Source organism: Salmo salar, chromosome 13, assembly GCF_965601325.2.
Source record: "Salmo salar chromosome 13, fSalSal1, whole genome shotgun sequence".
In the NCBI taxonomy this organism is placed as follows: domain Eukaryota; kingdom Metazoa; phylum Chordata; class Actinopteri; order Salmoniformes; family Salmonidae; genus Salmo; species Salmo salar.
Window position 1 is genome coordinate 87,004,153 of NC_138303.1, and position 20,038 is coordinate 87,024,190.

At 42.8% G+C, this 20,038-nt stretch overlaps 3 protein-coding genes across 6 annotated transcripts; 1 reads left to right on the forward strand and 2 right to left on the reverse strand.

Annotated features, from left to right (window-relative positions):
- Nucleotides 1-26: 26 nt before the first annotated feature.
- Nucleotides 27-3,817, reverse strand: rraga (Ras-related GTP binding A). Of its 3 annotated transcripts, none has more exons than XM_014137441.3 (10): nt 3,527-3,817; nt 2,817-2,933; nt 2,558-2,657; nt 2,336-2,402; nt 2,026-2,248; nt 1,659-1,754; nt 1,461-1,583; nt 1,273-1,364; nt 1,047-1,162; nt 27-502 (listed from the first exon to the last, which is right to left on the reverse strand). In XM_014137441.3, the coding sequence occupies exons 2-10, from the start codon at nt 2,841-2,843 to the stop codon at nt 399-401; spliced, it is 948 nt and encodes a 315-aa protein (XP_013992916.1). In that variant the 5' UTR covers nt 2,844-2,933; nt 3,527-3,817; the 3' UTR covers nt 27-398. The 3 variants fall into 3 exon arrangements, with proteins under 3 accessions (XP_013992916.1, XP_013992917.1, NP_001134662.1); XM_014137442.3 differs by having other exon boundaries at nt 3,661-3,806; NM_001141190.2 differs by lacking the exon at nt 3,527-3,817 and having other exon boundaries at nt 144-502; nt 2,817-2,857.
- A 412-nt stretch (nt 3,818-4,229) lies between these two features.
- chm1b (Charged multivesicular body protein 1b) lies at nt 4,230-8,979 on the reverse strand. Of its 2 annotated transcripts, none has more exons than XM_014137435.3 (8): nt 8,795-8,979; nt 8,200-8,297; nt 7,961-8,107; nt 7,610-7,678; nt 5,661-5,768; nt 5,426-5,469; nt 5,246-5,318; nt 4,230-4,974 (listed from the first exon to the last, which is right to left on the reverse strand). In XM_014137435.3, the coding sequence occupies exons 1-8, from the start codon at nt 8,808-8,810 to the stop codon at nt 4,930-4,932; spliced, it is 600 nt and encodes a 199-aa protein (XP_013992910.1). In that variant the 5' UTR covers nt 8,811-8,979; the 3' UTR covers nt 4,230-4,929.
- A 5,737-nt stretch (nt 8,980-14,716) lies between these two features.
- Nucleotides 14,717-19,816, forward strand: LOC106567807 (uncharacterized). The gene has a single exon (XM_045692303.2). The coding sequence runs from the start codon at nt 14,951-14,953 to the stop codon at nt 17,267-17,269; it is 2,319 nt and encodes a 772-aa protein (XP_045548259.2). The 5' UTR covers nt 14,717-14,950; the 3' UTR covers nt 17,270-19,816.
- The last annotated feature ends 222 nt before the right edge of the window (nt 19,817-20,038 follow it).

The following is a 20,038-nucleotide window of genomic DNA, read 5'->3' on the forward strand; positions in this document are numbered from 1 at the left end:
TGCAAAGCAGAAAATCATTTCTGAGGCTCCTTTTCCTTTTTTAATCAACATACTGTGCTTACCATTTACAGAGTGACTTTGTGACATACCAAGACAGCATTGGTATCCCCTAACAGTAAAATATGAGCATTTAATAGATTTTTCTATATATATATTTTTTTTAATCTGACAATTATGTCTGAGAAAGGCATCACAGTTCATGATACATGAGATCAACAAAGATTTGACTTAAAGGAAAACAGAATCTTCTGTAGGAAAAACATGTGATTGAGTGAGACAGGGTAGCACAGTGCAGGGCTGCTCATATGCGTTGGTCAAGGCTGGACCACAGCCTGTAGTTAGCTGTCTGTGGACTGATTGGTTCAGCTGGCTGGCACCCTCTGGGCCAGATGCAGTGCTTAGCGCATACGCATGGTCAGGCTGTGCTTTGGTCCATCCAGACGCTCCAGCTTCTCAAAGTGTTTCCTGGCATTGCGGATGTTAATGAGTGTGGCTGCAGAGGCTATAAGTAGAGACAACATTATTTAGAGTGTCATGTTCACTGGACGTACTACCTTGTCCCAGATCTGCTGTTTTCAACTCTCTACCGCATCTGCTGTCTCGACCTCTGAATGCCCGGCTATGAAAAGCCAAGTGACATTTACTCCTGATGTACTAACCTGTTGCACCCTCTACAACCTCTGTGATTATTATTTGACCTGCTGGTCATCTATGAATGTTTGAATATCTTGGAGAACAATCTGGCCTGTTATAATCTCCAACCGGCACAGCCAGAAGGTGACTTGCCACCCCTCAGAGCCTGGTTCCTCTCTAGGTTTCTTCCTAGGGTCCTGCCTTTCTAGGGAGTTTTTCCTAGCCACCATGCTTCTACATCTGCATCGCTTGCTGTTTGGGCTTTTAGGCTGGGTTTCTGTATGTATAGCACTTTGACATCTGCTGATGTAAAAAGGGCTTTAAAAATATATTTGATTGACTTACAGTAGATATGTATTTTCTCATGTACAAACAAGTCCTTAATAAAAATAAATAATAACGGCTATACTTACGTATGGAGGGGTCCGACATGATCACCATAACATATGTATTAGAGGTGAAGACATCAATGAAGGCCGCAAAGTTGGAGTTCCTCACCTCCATGCTCTGGAAGGAGGCTGCCAGTTTACTGCAAACACCACAAAGTACTGCATCATGAAAACACCAAAGACAGAGATACCAGGTTGAGACGCAGTAAGGTCACCACAGAGACATGTTCTTTCTGGAGGATGACCTCACCTACAACTGAGCTTGAACTGTTTGATGATGTTGCTGATCTTCTCAAAGCGGTGAGCATCACGCTGCTCTTTGCACTGGTAGTGAGAGATTACCTGTAACAAACATTACCACCAGAAATTACATAATTTCCTACTCATCCAACCATCAGATTTTCAACAAAGCCGTTTTCAATAGCTAGCAGCCCTCACCAGAAAAGTGGCTCTCTCAAACAGAAGCACTTCATCTGCCTCAATGATCTGAGCAAAGTTACGCAGGTTTGTCTCCAGCTGCTGTACATTGGGGATCAGCTGGTAAACAATACTGGACCATGCCTTAAGAGAGAAACAAGATGTTAGAGACTTATCTGAGGGAACAGCGATAAACAGTCATACAGACAGAGCAGCTACCTTATACAGTGTTTCATCCCAGATTGATGTTCTGAAGCAGGTGCAAGCCAATGGCCTGGACAGACGCCTCAGGTCCTCTTCACGCTCCTTAAAGATCTGGAGAGAGGAAGGACAATCAGTCTTCCACATAGGTGTTAAGAGTTGAGCACACCCCCATGCTAAATAAATAGCCTCCTAACAGGTTGGTTAGTGGTGGAGCCCTCTGGCCATTTGAAGGAATGTCTGAGTGCCGCAAAAGTGTTAAGCCAGATTCCTAGTGAAATATGTCTTAAAATTCAAAGTGTGTATGAATAAGTGAATATGAGTTGATGCATTAAAACATTTAAGTGTCTGATCGGCATGGTGTTTTGTGTGAACCCCAGCTCACCAGGTCTCTCTGGTCCTCCTGAACCAGATCCATTTTGTGCACCAGGCAGAAGACCTTGGCGTCGGGGGAGTTCTGGAGGATCGCCTCCAGACAGGACTGGTAGTAATGCATGTCCTTCTCCAGCTCACGGCTCTCCACATCAAACACATAGATCAGCACCTCCACATTCCGGAATATGTTGTCTCTCTGGCTGGTGAAGTAGTTCTCCATGAAAGTGTCTTGTCTAACAGACACAGGAAGCAGTGTTAATACACATAGAGAAACATCCTACAGCTTGTCAAAGGAGGCTGAAAGAGACTGGTTGACTTACCCTCCACAGTCCCACAAGTTCAAAACCAGATTGCCAAGGAATCGCACATGGGAGTGCTCCACATCAACTAAGTCGCAAGAGGATAGGAGAAAGAAAATTCAATAATTAGAATAGGGTGAGCATCAATGCAACACAACTTAGCTATCTGACAACAATTGAAATGATTACATTTTCAACTGGCTTAAAAATGTATTTAGTTTAGAAACGTTAGCTAGTGCTTACTCGTGGCTCCAAGGCGCCGTGTGTCTCGGGCTATGTAATTGGCAAAGATGATCGATCTCATGCTCGTCTTCCCAGACCCACTCTTGCCCATTAGCAACACCTTTGGAGGACATCAACCAATGCATATAAGGAGAATTTCTATAGGGGGACAACCACAGACTCCTACAACACTTCTGAGACCCAGTGTCAATTGTCACTGAAAATGTTGTGTTTCAATTCTTACAAATACCAGTGTAGCGTTCATTTTTTTTTTATCTACCTTTTTCTTCATGGCTGTGCTTGACATCCCCTTAATCTTTTAGTTTGCAGAATGTTGAAATCTAGTCAGTCTGACTTTGGCCCTCTTCAGCAGGCTTTCTGTTCGTATCACTTACAGCTTCAGCAGAATACATAACATGCAGAATAAATACATATTTCATTATCTCTAATGTTATGTAATTACTAGCTAGTATCACCCAAACTAAACAGTTGGTAAGGTCAAAAAAATGTTAGCTACATAATAGGTAAATTATCTAGATTGCAAGAGTATATGATTACTAGCTTATATGACACTAGAGGGCCAGATACAGCTAGGATATGTGAAAAATGTAAATGAAAGCATTTGCACTACCAGTGTTATACATTGCACAAATTAGCAAGTATTATTTACAAAAGGGGATACAGCATAAAAAGTTAAATTTAGAAAGGGAAGTGTAGCTTTGGTATTGAAGTGAAGCCAGAGATGTACTATAATGTTGGTGTAGTTTGCTACGTTCTCAACTATCAAAAGAACTAACTACATAAAACTAACGTTAGCTATGTACAACAAGCGAGCTAGCTAACGAACTTAGCAAGCTAATAACGTTAAACAACATTCAGAAAAGGTTTAGTTTACTCGCTTGCGATGAAAAATTGCTAAATTATTGACAAAATATTCAGTAACTATATAGTTATGTCAATATTTTCGATTTAAAATAGCTTATACATTACTTGATTTAGATAGCTAGCGAGCTGACAGGTCCATTGCTTGCTGTGTTTAAGCCTCCACAAACATGCTGATGCTAGCTAATGTTAACTGGCAGGCCCACAAAACATGCAATATCATTGGGTTACGATTATACTACCGACGGGTCATCTGATGCGTTATCATCTGAAGGGGCTGGTCGAGAATCGTAAAATAAAAACAGAAAAAAACGACTTTTATAAATATTTGGTTAGTTGAGTAGCTAGAGAGGTACATAAACTAACTCCACTGTCTACACTGCGTTTTAGACATTTCACGTGATTTCTAGCTGGGAGGGGGCAATTCACGTGACCCAAGAATGCGTAAGTGTGGGTGCGTTCCAAAGCGTCAAATTTTGGGGATATTTTTGTTGTAACGTGGCAAATATCAGACTATATGTCATTTTGACATGTGCATTCAACATTTTCATCTTTAAGCCAGAGCTTGACTTAGTACCTGCACCTCACATGTTCTACTGCTTGAGCTCCTGTTCCTTTAAATATAATATTAGCTCAAAAGTATTGTGGAGCTCCTGCACTTAAATATAAACAGTACCAGAACCCAAAATGAGTACAGGCACCTATTTCGGTCCAAGTCAAGCACTGCTTTAAACCCTATTATTTTCAACATTGTTTACATACAAATAGGGTGAGATGTACATGGAAATGAGACTGAAAAAGATACATGGTACAAGAGGCTAAAAGTGTTATTTTTATTTAACTAGGCAAGTCAGTTAAGAACAAACTCTTATTTACAATGACGGCCTACTGTATAAAATTGTATTATCTATTACCCTAAACTGTGTAGTCACAAAAAAAAACAACCCCAAAACTCGAGAGTTATCAAATGTAAGAATCAACCAACCAATCTCTTCATACAACCATGCCGTTCTGATACAGGATAGGAGAACACATTTTTTTTTAAACACAATTATTCATGTGAATAAAATATCTTGTCAGGAAATGGGTAAATGGAGGGACTCGGGTAAGAAACAGGAAAGAAACGCATCATATAACATTGTAGTTTCATTTTAAGACACAAGAGATGTCTGCCAAACTACAACACAAAAAAAAAAAAATCCAAAAAGCATCAGATGGAGATAGAACTGATACGGTTGCAATATATTTTTTTTAAATCATGAATTTTCCATAACCAATAAGTCTGTGTTAGTAGGCTGGTGGCCTATATTCCTGTACCTTCATACTCTCTATATAAAATAGTACATTTCGAACACCAATAAAAGGACCCAAGGGCAAGGCTCTCAAAGATATACATTTAAAGAGAAACTAAATGAGAGAAAGACATTATGAAAAGAACAGCAGGTCTTGGATTTTTATCCAGTTTAGGCCAGTTCAGGCCATGCATTGAGGTCTCAGACTGAGTTCTTCCTTTACATTTGGTCTCGGAGTTTGGCAAGCCTTGAAGACAGTTCATCCTGAGAACAAAAGAAAAACAGGTGATATGTTGTTGCAGATGCAGTAAGTCAGGCATCTCTAAAAATATAACTTTTTTTATTGTGTAAGAAGGGTGAGGGGTGGGGCTGAGGGCAATATTTCTGCAAGCCTGAGGCACAGCTACAATAATATTATCAGCAATGTTATCATTGCTCTATTATACCAATAATTTATTTTAAAGATCCTGTTCAGTAAACAATTGAAAGTGTGGTAGGGTATATAATGGCTCTTGTTCAGGGCCTGTTTCTGTACCTGCTCTACTGATGCTACGCTGGTGCCCACTGATCCAGTCTGCCCCTGTGGGAGCTCCATGTTCAGGTCCAAACTAAACACAAAGAAACAGAAGCACAAATTGTTATACATTACATTTTCATCCTTTATATACATGTTTTTTTAAAGAATAGAGAAAACCACAAAATGAGGAACACTCACCCTGCTTCATCAGCCAATTCGTGCATCAGTGAATCCACTTGATTCTGAAACACATCACTGACTGTTAATCTCCATTGTTCGTGAATAGAGCAGAATAAACAAATCAAAAATAAATGTATCTCGTCATGATCTGCACTTGGGTGTGTATTTACTGTTGCAGACTTCAAATTAAAGGCCACAAATCAGGTCAAAGACCAAAGGTCTGTCTAGCAGGAGCACAGAAAAGCATAATTACCTGTGGTGTGGTAAGTGTGGTTGTGCTACTCATGGTGTCCTCCATTTGGGCTGTCTGCACATCCAATGTCTCAAATTGATGTTCAAACTTGTCCATGAGGCCTGAGATCTAGAGAGATGAGACATTCATTACCCAATTTCCCTCTCAGATTGTGAAGAACATAAGATGTATACTGTCTAAAAAGAGAGTGACACCTATCAAATAGCTGTATTTGACTACCAGCATTATGAGCGTGCACACACACAGCCACGATTGCACGGAACTCCCATCTGTGATTGCTCAAGTAAACAGCAAAACCTGGATTTAAAAAAACACCTCATGGTGCAAAGTCTCTCCCCTATTTGACCTAGATATTTTGTGTGCATGTTTTTTATTTTATTTCACATTTATTTAACCAGGTAAGCCAGTTGAAAACAAGTTCTCATTTACAACTGCGACCTGGCCAAGATAAAACAAAGCAGTGCGACAAAAACAACAGTTACACATAAACAAATGTACAGTCAATAACACAATAGGAAAATCTATGTACAGTGTGTGCAAATGTAGAAGAGTAGGGAGGTAGGCAATAAATAGGCCATAGAGGCAAAATAATTACAATTTAGCATTAACACCGGAGTGATAGATATGCAGATGATGTGCAAGTAGAGATACTGGGGTGCAAAATAGCAAGAGGGTAAGTAATAATATGGGGATGAGGTAGTTGGGTGTGCTATTTACAGATTCACTGTACACCGCCATCAGTAAGCTGCTCTGACAGCTGATGCTTAAAGTTAGAGAGGGAGATAAGACTCCAGCTTCAGTGATTTTTGCAACTCGTTTTTTGCAACTCCAGTCATTGGCAGCAGAGAACTGAAAGGAAAGGCAGCCAAAGGAAGTGTTGGCTTTGGGGATGACCAGTGAAATATACCTGCTGGAGTGTGTGCTACGGGTGGGTGTTGCTATGGTGACCAGTGAGCTGAGATAAGGCAGGGCTTTACCTAGCAAAGACTTATAGATGACTTGGAGCCAGTGGGTTTGGCGACAAATATGACAAAACAGATGGCACTGTGATAGACTACATCCAGTTTGCTGAGTAGAGTGTTGGAGGCTATTTTGTAAATGACATCGCCAAAGTCAAGGATCGGTAGGATAGTCAGTTTTACGAGGGTATGTTTGGCAGCATGAGTGAAGGAGGCTTTGTTGTGAAATAGGAAGCCGATTCTAGATTTACATTTTGGATTGGAGATGCTTAATATGAGTCAGGAAGGAGAGTTTAGTCTAACCAGACACCTATGTATTTGTAGTTGTCCACATATTCTAGGTCAGAACCGTCCAGAGTAGTGATGCTAGTCGGGTGGGAGGGTGTGGGCAGCAATCGGATGAAGAGCATGCACTTAGAGCATTTAAGAGCAGTTGGAGGCCACGGAAGGAGTGTTGTATGGCGTTGAAGCTCGTTTGGAGGTTTGTTAGCACAGTGTCCAAAGAAGGGCCAGATGTATACAGAATGATGTCGTCTGCGTAGAGGTGGATCATAGAATCACCAGCAGCAAGAGCGACATTATTGATGAATACAGAGAAAAGAGTCAGCCCGAGAATTGAACCCTGTGGCACCCCCATAGAGACTGCCAGAGGTTCGGACAACAGGCCCTCCGATTTGACACACTGAACTCTATCTGAAAAGTAGTTGGTGAACCAGGCGAGGCAGTCATTTGAGAAGCCAAGGCTATTGAGGCTGCCGATAAGAATGCGGTGATTGACAAGAGTCGAAAGCCTTGGCCAGGTCGATGAAGACGGCTGTACTGATATGGAGGCTGTGTGTGACATTTTCAAATGTATGTAGTTCTGTCCTTGAGCTGTTATCTATTAATGTTCTGTATTGTGCCATGTTTCATGTTTTGTGTGGAAGAAAAGCTGCTGGTTTTGCAACAGTTAATGGGGATCCTAATAAAATACAAAAATATACACGTTACCTTCTCCAGGTTCATACTCTTCAGCGTGGCATCCATGCCTTTCACCACCCCAGCCATAGATTTAGTGACCTGTAGAATTAACCAACATTACTTAAATAGAAAGGTACCTTGCTGTGTGGTTGGACACAGCCATTGTTGCCGTAGTTACCTTGCACTTTCACACAACATTGCACCAAATTTTCCCTTCAAAGTAAAAAAGTGTGGAACCATCTTAAGCAGAATTAGTGTCTCCATTTTGAACATCCAAACCAGTGTTTTACGTGTTGTAAAGTGTGAACAAATGTTTATCTACAAAACAAGAACGTCGCTGTGTGAAGTCTCGTAGGGTGTAGGTATATATAACAACTGCACCTTGTTCATTGTGACTGCTGTTTGGACCCTGGAGGCCACTGCATCGATCCGAGCGCTCATCCTAAGGAAGTTGACCGACTGGTTCTTCTGTCTGATGGCGTTTTCCGCATGGATCCGTGCCACTTCCACATTTCCTTTTTGGATAGCCTATGGCAATGATAAAGGTTCAGTATCCCTACATTTTCAGTTGATATGTTCAGAGTTAAGGGATTGACTAATGATGTAAAAAGCCTACTTACTTTTTTTACTTTGGCCTTCTCTGCCTTTTCCTCTTTGTCACATTTCTTAGAGTTTCGTTGCAGTTCTTTGGCTGAAAACTTTAGATTGAAGAGATGCTCTGTGATGGGAAGTTAAAGACAGTTTCAAAATTGTCATACATAAATGAAACCTAAAGTTTCAGTATTTGTGCCCCTTTCTTCGTACCCTCTTTACAAACAAACTTTACTCGATGGTGACGTGCTTCCACCACAGAACTGAAATACCTGTGATGTAGACATGTGAATAAGATGTAAATGCCAGCCATGTTACCAGGCACTGGGTGTCTTCAGACTAGTAAAATTGTTTACTAAACTGGTTGTGTATTTATAGATTATGCCTACTTTGGCAGATGTTGTTACAATATCAATAATTGCAAACAAGCGTTTACCTTTGTCACCAAGCAATCCAAGTATAAACTGTATGCTTAAATACAAATCTAAACCTGATAGCTATATATGTATTTTAAAATCCTATTCAGACGAGGCTTTATCGTGAACTAAACAACAGAGGCCTTCCTTGTCTACCTATATTTCCTGGTGCCATTTCCACGCCTAGCTAACACTCTCGAAAGGATACTATCCATATTCGACATGCTGGTAGGGTCCTTGATGGTCCAAGAATGAATGTCTTGTTATTGCTTTTATTCTTCTCGATTTAGACGTAATGTAGCGCTTGCTTTTCTTATTTTAATTTTACTATCGTTGATACTTCCGGGCACACTACCCAAATATGACGTCATCATCACATGTTCAGGAGGTGCGTTCAGTGCGTTGCATTTGACGTCACTAACAACCCACCCCCCAAAAATATTTTATTTCTGTCAGTGGATGTCTGAATGGACGTGTAAAGTTCTGGAATTATTACATTTATTCAGGATTATTACATTTACCACAATATTGCTATCTATTATGTGCACAGCCTTTTCCTCCCTCTACCCCTTATCTCTGGTGGTATGTCAGTGCAGAGACAATCCAATCAGGTTAGTGCTGGGGGTTCTCCTCAAAGACACGCGGTGCAGGCGGTGGCATAACTGGGGAGTGGGCGGGAATCGAGCTTGATTGATGATTAGGTTTGCGTCTCTGGATCATGGCTGTGAGTGAGGGGATGACTCACCCTCTGTCTGATATAATATTCCCCCTCTTTGCAGGGGCCAGTGCATTCCTCCCAAGCGCCCCCTGCTCTGCTCTATGAATGTCTGCTCATTCACCCCTAATGATACTGAGGCCTTTACTCACCAATCCTGGAGGAGTGCAATTTACCAATAACACAAACTCCCATAACACTATCCTAGCCACATCCTCAGAGCATGCGCAGACCTGCTGTCTGGAGTGTTACCGACGTATTCAATCTCTTCCAATCCCAGTCTGCTGTCCCCGCTTCAAGATGTCCACCATTTTTCCTGTACCCAAGAAAGCAAAGGTAACTGAACTAAATGACTATCGCCCCGTAGCATTCCCTTCTGTCATCATGAAGTACTTTGAGAGGCTAGTTAAGGATCATATCACCTCCACCTTACACTCACTTCAATTTGCATACTGCCCCAATAGATATGCATATGATGCAATCGCCATTGCACTGCAAACTGCCCTATCCCATCTGGACAAGAGGAATACCTATGTAAGAATACTGTTCATTGACTACAGCACAGCCTTCAGTACTCTCTTTAGTACTCTCCAAGCTCATCATTAAGCTCGGGGCCCTGGGTCTGAACCCCGCCCTGTGCAACTGGGTCCTGGACCTCCTGACGGGCCGCCCCCACCTGGTGAAGGTAGGAAACAACATCCTCAACACAGGAGCCCCAAAGGGGCGCGTGCTCAGCCCCCTCCTGTACTCCCTGTTCACCCATGACTGCATGTCCACGCATGCCTCCAACTCACTCATCAAGTTTGCAGACGACAGTAGTAGGCTTGATTACCAACAATAACAAGATAACCTACAGGGAAGAGGTGAGAGCCCTGGCGGAGTGGTGCCAAGAAAATAACCTCTCCCTCAACAAAACAAAGGAGCTGATCGTGGACTTCAGGAGACAACAGAGGGAGCACGCCCCCATCCACATCGACGGGGCCGCAGTGGAGAAGGTGAAAAGCTTCTTGTTTCTTGGCGTACACATCAATGACACACAGACAATGTGGTGAAGAAGGCGCAACAGCATCTCTTCAACCTCAGGAGGCTGAAGAAATTTGGCTTGGCCCCCAAGACCCTCACAAACATTTAAAGATGCACCATTGAGAGCATCCTGTAGGGCTGTATCACCGCCTGGTATGGCAACTGCACTGCCCGCAATCGCAGGGCTCTCCACAGGGTGGTGAGGTCTGCCCAATACATCTCCGGGGGCACACTGCCTGCCCTGCAGGACACATACAGCACCCAATGTCACAGGTAAGCCAAAAAGATAATCAAGGACATCAACCACCCAAGCCACGGCCTGTTCACCCCACTATCATCCAGAAGGCGAAGTCAGTACAGATGCATCAAAGCTGGGACTGAGAACTGAAAAACAGCTTCCATCTCAAGGCCATCAAACTGTTAAATAGCCATCACTAGCCGGCCTCCACCCTGTCACTAGCCAGCTACCACCCGGTTACTTAACCCTGCACCTTAGAGGCTGCTGTCCTATGTATATAGACATGGAATTACTGGTCACTTTAATAATGGGACACTACTCACTTTAATGTTTACGTACTGTATTCCAGTCAATGTCAACCTATTCAGCAATTGCTGTATATAGCAAGTATTCAGACCCCTTGACTTTTTCCACATTGTTACTTTACAGCCTTATTCTAAAATCGAATGAATGAATTTTTTCCCCTCATCAATCTACACACGATACCCCATAATGACAAAGCAGCTGTCTATATAAGGTCCCTCAGTTGACAGTGCATGTCAGAGCAAAAACAAAGCCATGGGGTCGAAGGAATTGTCCATAGAGCGCCGAGAAAAGATTGTGTTGAGGCACAGATCAGCGGAAGGGTACCAAAAAATATCTCCAGCACTGAAGGTCCACAAGAACACATTGGCCTCCATAATTCTTTAATGGAAGAAGTTTGAAACAACCAAGACTCTTCCTAGAGCTGGCCGCTCGGCCAAACTGAGCAATTGGAGGAGAAGGGCCTTGGTCAGGGAGGTGACCAAGAACCCGATGGTCACTCTGACCAGAGTTCTTCTGTGGAGATGGGAGAACCTTCCAGAAGGACAACCATCTCTTCAGCAATCCACCCATCAGGCCGTTACGGTGGAGTGGCCTGACAGAAGCCACTCCTCAGTAAAAGGCACAAGACAGCCAACTTGGAGTTTGCCAAAAGGCGCTGAAAGACTCTCAGACCATGAGAAACAAGATTCTCTGGTCTGATGAAACCAAAATTCAATTCTTTGGCCTGAATGTCAGTGTCACATCTGGAGGAAACCGGGCACCATCCCTATGGTGAAGCATGGTGGTGGTAGCATCATGTTGTGGGGATGTTTTTCAGTGGCGGGGACTGGGTGACTAGTCAGGATCAAGAGAAAGATGAACGGAGCAAAGTACAGAGAGATACTTGATGAAAACCTGCTCCAGAGCGCTCAGAACCTCAGACTGTGGCAAAGGTTCACCTTCCAAAAGGACAACGACCCTAAGCACACAGCCAAGAAAACGCAGGAGTGGTTTGGAGACAAGTCTTTGAATATCCTTGAGTGGCCCAGCCAGAGCCCGGACTTGAACCCGATCGAACATCTATCGAGAGACCTGAAAATAGCTGTGCAGCAACTCTCATCATCCAACCTGACAGAGCTTGAGAGGATCTGCAGAAAAGAATGGGAAAAACCACCCAAATACAGGTGTGCCAGGCTTGTAGTGTCATACCCAAGAAGACTCGAGGTTGTAATTGCTGCCAATGTGCTTCAACAAAGTACTGAGTAAAGGGTCTGAATACTTATGTAAATGTGATCAGTTTTTTATTTGATTTATACATTTGCTAACATTTCTAAAAACGTGTTTTTGCTTTGTCATTATGGGATATTATGTGTAGATGAGTCAAAAAAACTATATATTTAATCCATTTTGAATTCAGGCTGAACAACAAAATGTGGAATAAGTCAAGGGGTATGAACACCTTGATAAATAAACTACATAACCAAAAGTATGTGAACACCTGCTCTTCAAACATGTCATTCCAAAATCATGGGCATTAATATGGAGTTGGTCCCCCCTTTGCTGCAATAACAATGTCCACTCTTCTAGGAAGGCTTTCCACTCGATGTTGGAACATTGCTGCGGTGACTTGCTTCCATTCATGCACAAGAGCATTAGTGAGGTCGGGCACTGATTTTGGTCGATTAGACCTGGCTCGCAGTCGGCATTCCAATTCATCCTAAAGGTGTTCGATGGGGTTGACATCAAGGCTCTGTGCAGGCCAGTCAAGTTCTTCCACACCGATCTCGACAAACCATGGACCTCGCTTTGTGCACGGGGGCATTGTCATGCTGAAACAGGAAAAGGCCTTGCCTAAAACTGTTGCCACAAAGTTGGAAGCACAGAATCGTCTAGAAAGTAATTGTATGCTGTAGCATTAAAAATTCTCTTCACTGTAAGGGGCCTAGCCCAAACCATGACAAAAAGACCCAGACCGTTATTCCTCCGATCCCATTTTGTGAGCGTGTGTGGCCTACCACTTCACAGCTGAGCCGTTGTTGCTTCCCAAAAACAGCACTTACAATTGACCCAGGCAGATCTAGCAGTGCAGAACTAACTTCTTGGAAAGGTGGCATCCAATGATGGATTTTATACACCTGTCAGCAACGGGTGTGGCTGAAAATAGCCGAATCCACTCATTTGAAGGGGTGTCCACATACTTTTGTATATATAGTAGATTGTCTGTTCATGATGGGATTATCTATCAATCAGAGTATCGTTCAGTTACCGTAAAATCGTGACGCCAGATTGCCATGGAAACTACATTACGCTCCCAGTTGAGAGAAAGCAGTGCGTGGTTGAACTTCAGTTTGTTTCAGCACCACTGTCTTGTTGGACAGCGATCACGCACGAACCTACAGCTTCGCAAGATAAAAGCGAATTGTGTCTAAGACTCAGATCCAATTAAACCTGTTGGATATCACTTATTGTTGTTTTTCTCACTATAGTTTGGCTAAGTTCTACCATTTCATTCAGCAGTTAGGTGAGTAGGCTAAAGTCAATTATTTAATTGCATGATCGTCATGTTACATTTGATACAGGAATAATTTCGAAATACGTAAGGTTTGTGTGTTATACAATTTGAATGTACACGGATCAAACAAATACATGTACATTTGATAGGTTAATGATTTGCATTGTCCATGGATGGATTAAACAATAGCAAACAATGTTGGCCAGTGTGTAAATTATACATAACAATATTGCATCAGGTGAAGACGTGGGAGAAGAGGTGTAGACTAAACTCAAAATGTTTTATTTTGTATATTTTATTAGTTTCTGTTCAGTAAAATATTTAGCTTTTGTTAACCATGTTTATGTAGTCTACGTGCGTGGTCTATTCAGTGTCCTGTGAGTGTTCACTAGGCTAATAATAAAGGGTTTGTAAATATTATTTAGGTAAATTGCATAGACTGTGCATATGCGGCATCACGTCGTTGAGTACTTAGTCTAATAAGGACTGTAAAATAAAAACTCAAGAGAACAGATTGATAGCCTACGCAATATTTTACTTGATCGATTCTGATTATCAACAACTGCACTCCTTGCTTGATATACCATATTTGTATAGCATAAGTCTCAAATATACAACAATGGGAATATGTGAGAAGTGGCGATGTTTTTAACACGCATGCAGAAAATCCAGAAGACGCGGCGAGGGGTGCTTTATTCAGTGACTGTATGACTCATACGGTTTTATCTAAAGAGTGGGAGCAGGCGCGCGGGCGAAAAGGGGTTGCACATGAGACTAAAATTCTGCAGCATGCGACTATTATTCTAGTACATGATGGATTCCATAAGAACTGTCCATGCAAACTTTTGTCTCTTGTGGGAAAGTACCAATACATACCCCAGCTGTTGACCTCCCAGCACTGTTCATGTTAAATCTGTGTCAAAGTAGGCTACATCAGGCTAATCTTATTTGTGGAATATAATTTCCAAATGTTTAAGTAGCCTTATTGATTTGTTTATAGATAGCCAAGAGTATTTATTATTCAATGAGTTCATTTATCACTAAGTTTAAAATACACAAATTAAGCAGTTGAAAATAAAACCCTTACCTTTGGATCAGAGGATATTGTGCAACAAGAACAACAAGGACAAGGTTTGCTCATATTACTTCTCTTCTGAGAGGAAGTTCCTAGCTGGTTACCTTCCTGTTGAATTTTTCATTTCACATCTTCCACCCCCATGTGTTCATGTGGGTGTAGGGGGGGGGGGGGGGGGGGGGGGGGCTGCTAATGCACATGTGTGACAGTAACGGGCAAGATTTGTGAGTTGGAGGAGGCATCCTACAGCATATTCCATAGATGGTGCCTTGTATCCTGCTGAGGCACCATCTTATGCTTAGTAGAATGGTGCAATCTGTGCCTTTGGTGTCTCTTGTGTTTCAGAGTTGACATTGACATCCCCTGAACTCAATGTGAATGAATGAATGATAGTATTTCTTCACTTGTTGTAAAATGCATTAGAATCTTTCCCATTGAACACACATTTTGTGGCATGAAATTACCCAGCTTCTTCCAAATACAATATTGTGTCCTTTTGCAGGTAAACCCAAGATAATGGAGCTCCAAATGGATAGAAGATTCCACAACTTGACCCTGGAGCAAGTCCAGACTCTGGACCAGGTGTTGACAGAGGTGATCCCCATCCACGGCCGAGGGAACTTCCCCACCCTGGAGGTGAGACCCAAGGACATCATCCACGTAGTGAAGGACCGGCTTGTGGAGAGGGAGATCAGGGTCAGGGACATCCGCCTCAATGGCTCCACCGCCAGCTATGTGATGGTCAGGGACAACGGCACGGGCTACAGAGACCTGGACATCATCTTTGGAGTGGAGCTGCCTAGACAGGAGGACTTCCAGGTTATCAAGGAGGTGGTGCTGGGCAGCCTGCGTGACCTCCTTCCCCATGGGGTCAACAGACGCAAGATCACCTGCGTCACCATGAAGGAGGCCTACGTACAGAAGATGGTCAAGGTCTTCAATGAGCACGACCGCTGGAGCCTAATCTCACTGTCCAATAACAGGGGTAAGACTGTGGGGCTCAGGTTCGTAAATTCCCTGCGACGACAGTTTGAATTCAGTGTGGACTCCTTCCAGATTATATTGGACCATATGCTGGAGTCATATTGGGAGACTGAGAGGAGGCAAGGGGGTCAGTGTGAGGGATTGGAGTTACAAAATGGCAATGTGTTATATCTAGATAGAGGGGCAGAGAAAACCATAATGGAACCCCAGTACCCTTCCACCTCTGTGAATCTAAAAGAAGATAAAGACAATGACTCAATGATGACACACTTCACTGACAGTCTGTGCCACAGTGAAGAGGTTATTGTTCAAAAGGAAGAATCATCTCATCTGATGGATGTGCATGCAACTGGAAAGCAAGAGGAACAGGAAGTGTTAGAGAAAGCAGAGCTAGACCTGGGATCTCTGGAGGATGAGGAAGAGGTAGAAGAGGAGGTGGTGATAACGGTTGATACAGTAAAAATACAATTTGTTCAGAATACAGATTACCTCTCAGTTATATCCTCCAAAACAATGACAGAAGAGATGGAACCGCTGGTGCCAAATACATCTGTAGACCCTCAAAGTAACACAGAGGAGTCATTGATTTCTGAGTCAAAAGACATCAATCCATCCCCCATGTTGCTCACAGAGAACTCAGCACTGCAACAAGAGCAAACTCAACTTCAGGTGATACTTCAAGCCACATCCCAAGACTGCACTGCAGTCACACAAAACGTACACCTTGAACATTCATTCCTTCCCCCAGCCAAGAAAACCTGTGACACATCCCAGCAAGTTGTCCCTGACTTTTGCCCCTCACCTAAATCTCCAAGGAAGATGTCACGAAAGATGAGCAGCACTTCATCACTCCCTGAAAAATGGTCTTTGTTAAAAGATCTGTCAGATCTTACAACACAGCTGTTTGAGCCTATAGAAATACTCCCAACAATACAACCAAATCCCTCTCTAATAGACACTGATCAAGGCCATTATTCATCCTCCTCAGGGTCCAGACAGAGGAACTCAGAGAGCACTAAAACACTCACAGATCACCTTACTCCAGCTGTTTCATCCCAAGATAAAAACATATCACCCCACAACATAGAACAAATAGTCAGGGTGAAATACTCAAAAAAGCCTCCCGACTCAGAACCTACTCAGGAATCAGTGTCCCTTCAAACCACAGGGGACAGAGTCCCAGAGTCTGAGCCTGCTGCTGCTCAGGAACCAGGGCCACCAGAGACAACCACAGTCTTTCCAGGGCCAAGCTCGGCCTTAAAAGACAGGGTCAGCATCACTGTGGTAGCAGAGTGCATGTACGGTGACTTTCAGCAAGCCATGGATCACCTGCGCTTCCGACTCATTGCCACACATAACCCAGAGGAGATCAGAGGAGGTGGGCTTCTGAAGTACAGTGACCTGCTCGTGAGGAACTTCAGGCCAGCCAGTGAGACAGAGATCAAGTCCCTTGAGCGTTACATGTGCTCCCGTTTCTTTATTGACTTTCCTGACCTCAGCGAGCAGCAGCGCAAAATCGAGGCCTACCTGCGCTGCCACTTTATTGGCGATGAGGAGACGAGCAAATATGACTTTCTGATGACCCTGCGTCGGGTGATAGATGAGAGTACAGTGTGTCTGATGGGACATGAGCGGAGGCAGACACTCAATATGATCACTGTCCTGGCTCTGAGGGTGCTGGGGGAACAGAATGCCATTCCCAATACTGCCAACGTCACCTGCTTCTACCAGCCTGCACCTTACATGGCTGACCCCATATTCAGCAGCTACTACATTCCCCAGGCAGCACAGCCCCCCCTCCTTTACCACCCCTACCCTTTACATGTCCACATGCAGACCGGCCTGGTGTAGCCCCAGCATGTGAGTGGGGGAGAGCATGCGGGCTGCATTCTATATGGTTCCACTCTGTAACCAGAGGCACAAAATAGATTTTAAAAAGAAAACAGGCTGCATGAGTGCAGTTTGTTCAATGCTTTGAAAATACACTGCCTATGATGTAAGAGACAGTGGACACAGAATAGGGAGGATTGGAGTTCTTTAGATAAAGGCCGGCCACCACGTCACCGTAAAAAAAAAAAATAATGTTTTGAATGGGAGAGAGAATAGCTGCGAGGGAAAATGTCAGAGAGAAGGAACCGTTTACGTGGCTGTTTCAGCTGCATCAGCAGGACAGGCAGGCTTTGGCCGTGTTCAAGAGCATAACATCTGTGATGCATTGTGGGTAAATGTTGACTTAATGATTTACAAATAATAATGAGTAGGTATTTATGATGCAAAATTAGTTGTAGATCAGTCATCAGCACTGTCGGCTGCAATGTCAAACAAGTCCTTTGTCACCTTCCTGTGACGGGGGATCCTAGATTGTCAATTAATGAGAAAGTTGTTTAACATGACAGAAATACTGTATGAAGTGTAGACCGAGCATTTCTTATGTTATAAACTGCGTGGTTCGAGTCCTGAATGCTGATTGGCTAACAGCCATGGTATATCAGACTGTATACCACGGGTATGACAAAACATTTATTTTTACCGCTCTAATTACATTGTAACTAGTTTATAATAGCAATAAGGTACCTCTGGGGTTTGTGATATATGGCCAATATACCACGGCTAAGGGCTGTGTCCGCATTGCATCGTGGCTAAGAACAGCCCTTTGCCGTGGTATATTGGCCATATACTACACCTCAGGCAATATTGCTTAAATATACCATAGTGAGGTAGATGAGGGTCAAGTATGCTGCAGTGGATGAAGGTAGAAACGCTTCAAATTAAAATTAGACATATCATATAGACAAATCACAACACACAATGTACAAATGAGACAGTATCTGATCAAGCCTGCTATGTTTTAGAGAACCTCAATATAGCGTCAGTCGTTCTTCAATTTAAGTGAATTAACTTTCTTGAAGTGATCATACTTGTTTAATATTGTATTGTAATCACAAATCTTGATATGACATAAGCTGTGCTTAGGTATTGGGAAAATGTGGAGTTGAGTACATATTGATTTGTTATCTGGGTGTTAACATTGTCTGATTGCATCCTTGGTGAATGTTTTAGTGTCTAATGAGTGACAACAGTAATTTATCAGGGCAGAATCAGGGTCATTAAGATGAGAGATTCCAAAGTGGTTTAAACTATCACCCCTCAATTCCTCTTATGTGGTAGTATTTACAGATAGTTATGTTGACCGTGTGCGACAATGACACTCACAGCAAATGTAGATTCACTCAATTGTCATTTCCCAGCGTGTGGCATTTGATTGTATAAGATACACAAAAGAGGTACTGTAAAAGACCTACAACATGTATTTTCAGCACAGGCATGGCAGTGAGTTACTTTAACAGGCAATTGAATCTGAAGCACAATGTAAACGTACGCAACCTTATTGTTGATTAGTGAACTATAGATGTAGCGGATGTATTTGTGATTAACCAATTCAATATTGATGAAAGTCTAATGTAAATGTAACTGCAGTAATCTGGTACTTTCATATACCATAGCTTTGATTGTAAATTGTAATACAGTAATCTGTTGGGATTCTTTAGGTGAAATGATTTTGTGTCGAACTTGTTCTGGAGCTACTAGAGAAACATGAATTTTCATGATCTCTGTATTCATTTTCAAAATTTGCTGAATTTGTATGGTCATTTTGATAATAAACCTCACGCACTTAAATAGCCTCAGATTTCTTGCATTCAGCCTCCAGACAGTGATGCTGATAGTAATTTCCCTGGAGAAAAGTGGCTGGTTGATGCTGAACGTAATTATCACGGCTTTCAGACACGTGCAAAGCTGAGGTGACTTCAACATGCCAGGGGAAGTAACACACTTGGATTTTATAATCCAAATTGATCAATTTGCCTGCTTCCATCCAGAACCTCAGGATCACTGCAGTGCAGTCTCTCTGGGAGTGCTGAAGCGACATGCAGCAGAGGAGCACCTAGTATTGTTGCTAGCTTGCAATCTAACTCACCTTTCCAATCTCCAGTGCATTAGCTACATTGGTTGTCCATAGCCCAGCTAGCTGAGTCACCTCTATCACAAGGCTAACTGGCTGAAAACAAACCAACCATACCACCACATTTTTCCACTCTCCTCCTAGATTCCATACCCTATCCAATGCCTAGACTGCTGCTACTGCTGCTGCTACTTCTCCAAGGTAGAGCAGGCAACTCAGAGGGGAAAATGGTGTGGTCAGGGACAGGTAGGTTTGACATCACTGCAGAGATATGGTGCATCTTTATGACTCATCATGGCTCTTTGAAGGGGCAGCCAGAGATGACTCACCAAGCCAGGGATAGGTTTGAAACAGCCAGACAAGAGTGGCTATAGTCAAATTTACAGGGCCCGGGGAAGAGTGGCAGCTCAGTTTGTACCAAGTGTGTTGACTGGCAATATGTGCAAACCATGTCGTGATGACTCAAATGATAACACGTTGACAGCAAGGGGTTTAGGAAAACAAATATGGAGGTACAGGAGAAAATGGCTGGAACACTTAGCTAGAGGAAATGAGAATTCACAGTCCGTCTTTCCATGAGAAGTGACAGAACATGTAAATCATGGTAAAACATGTTTGTGTTTATAGAATGTGACTGAATTAAACTGAAATACCAGGGG

Coding starts and splice junctions, on each gene's coding strand:
- rraga (XM_014137441.3), bottom strand. CDS start 2,843: ATGTCAAGCACAGCCATGAAGAAAAAG. Junction 1,755..2,025: donor AGGAGGACCAGAGAGACCTG/GTGAGCTGGGGT, acceptor TCCTCTCTCCAG/ATCTTTAAGGAGCGTGAAGA. Junction 1,584..1,658: donor GGGATGAAACACTGTATAAG/GTAGCTGCTCTG, acceptor TTCTCTCTTAAG/GCATGGTCCAGTATTGTTTA.
- LOC106567807 (XM_045692303.2), top strand. CDS start 14,951: ATGGAGCTCCAAATGGATAGAAGATTCCACAACTTGACCCTGGAGCAA.
- chm1b (XM_014137435.3), bottom strand. Junction 5,769..7,609: donor AGAGTATGAACCTGGAGAAG/GTAACGTGTATA, acceptor TCATCTCTCTAG/ATCTCAGGCCTCATGGACAA. Junction 4,975..5,245: donor GCGTAGCATCAGTAGAGCAG/GTACAGAAACAG, acceptor TTTTGTTCTCAG/GATGAACTGTCTTCAAGGCT.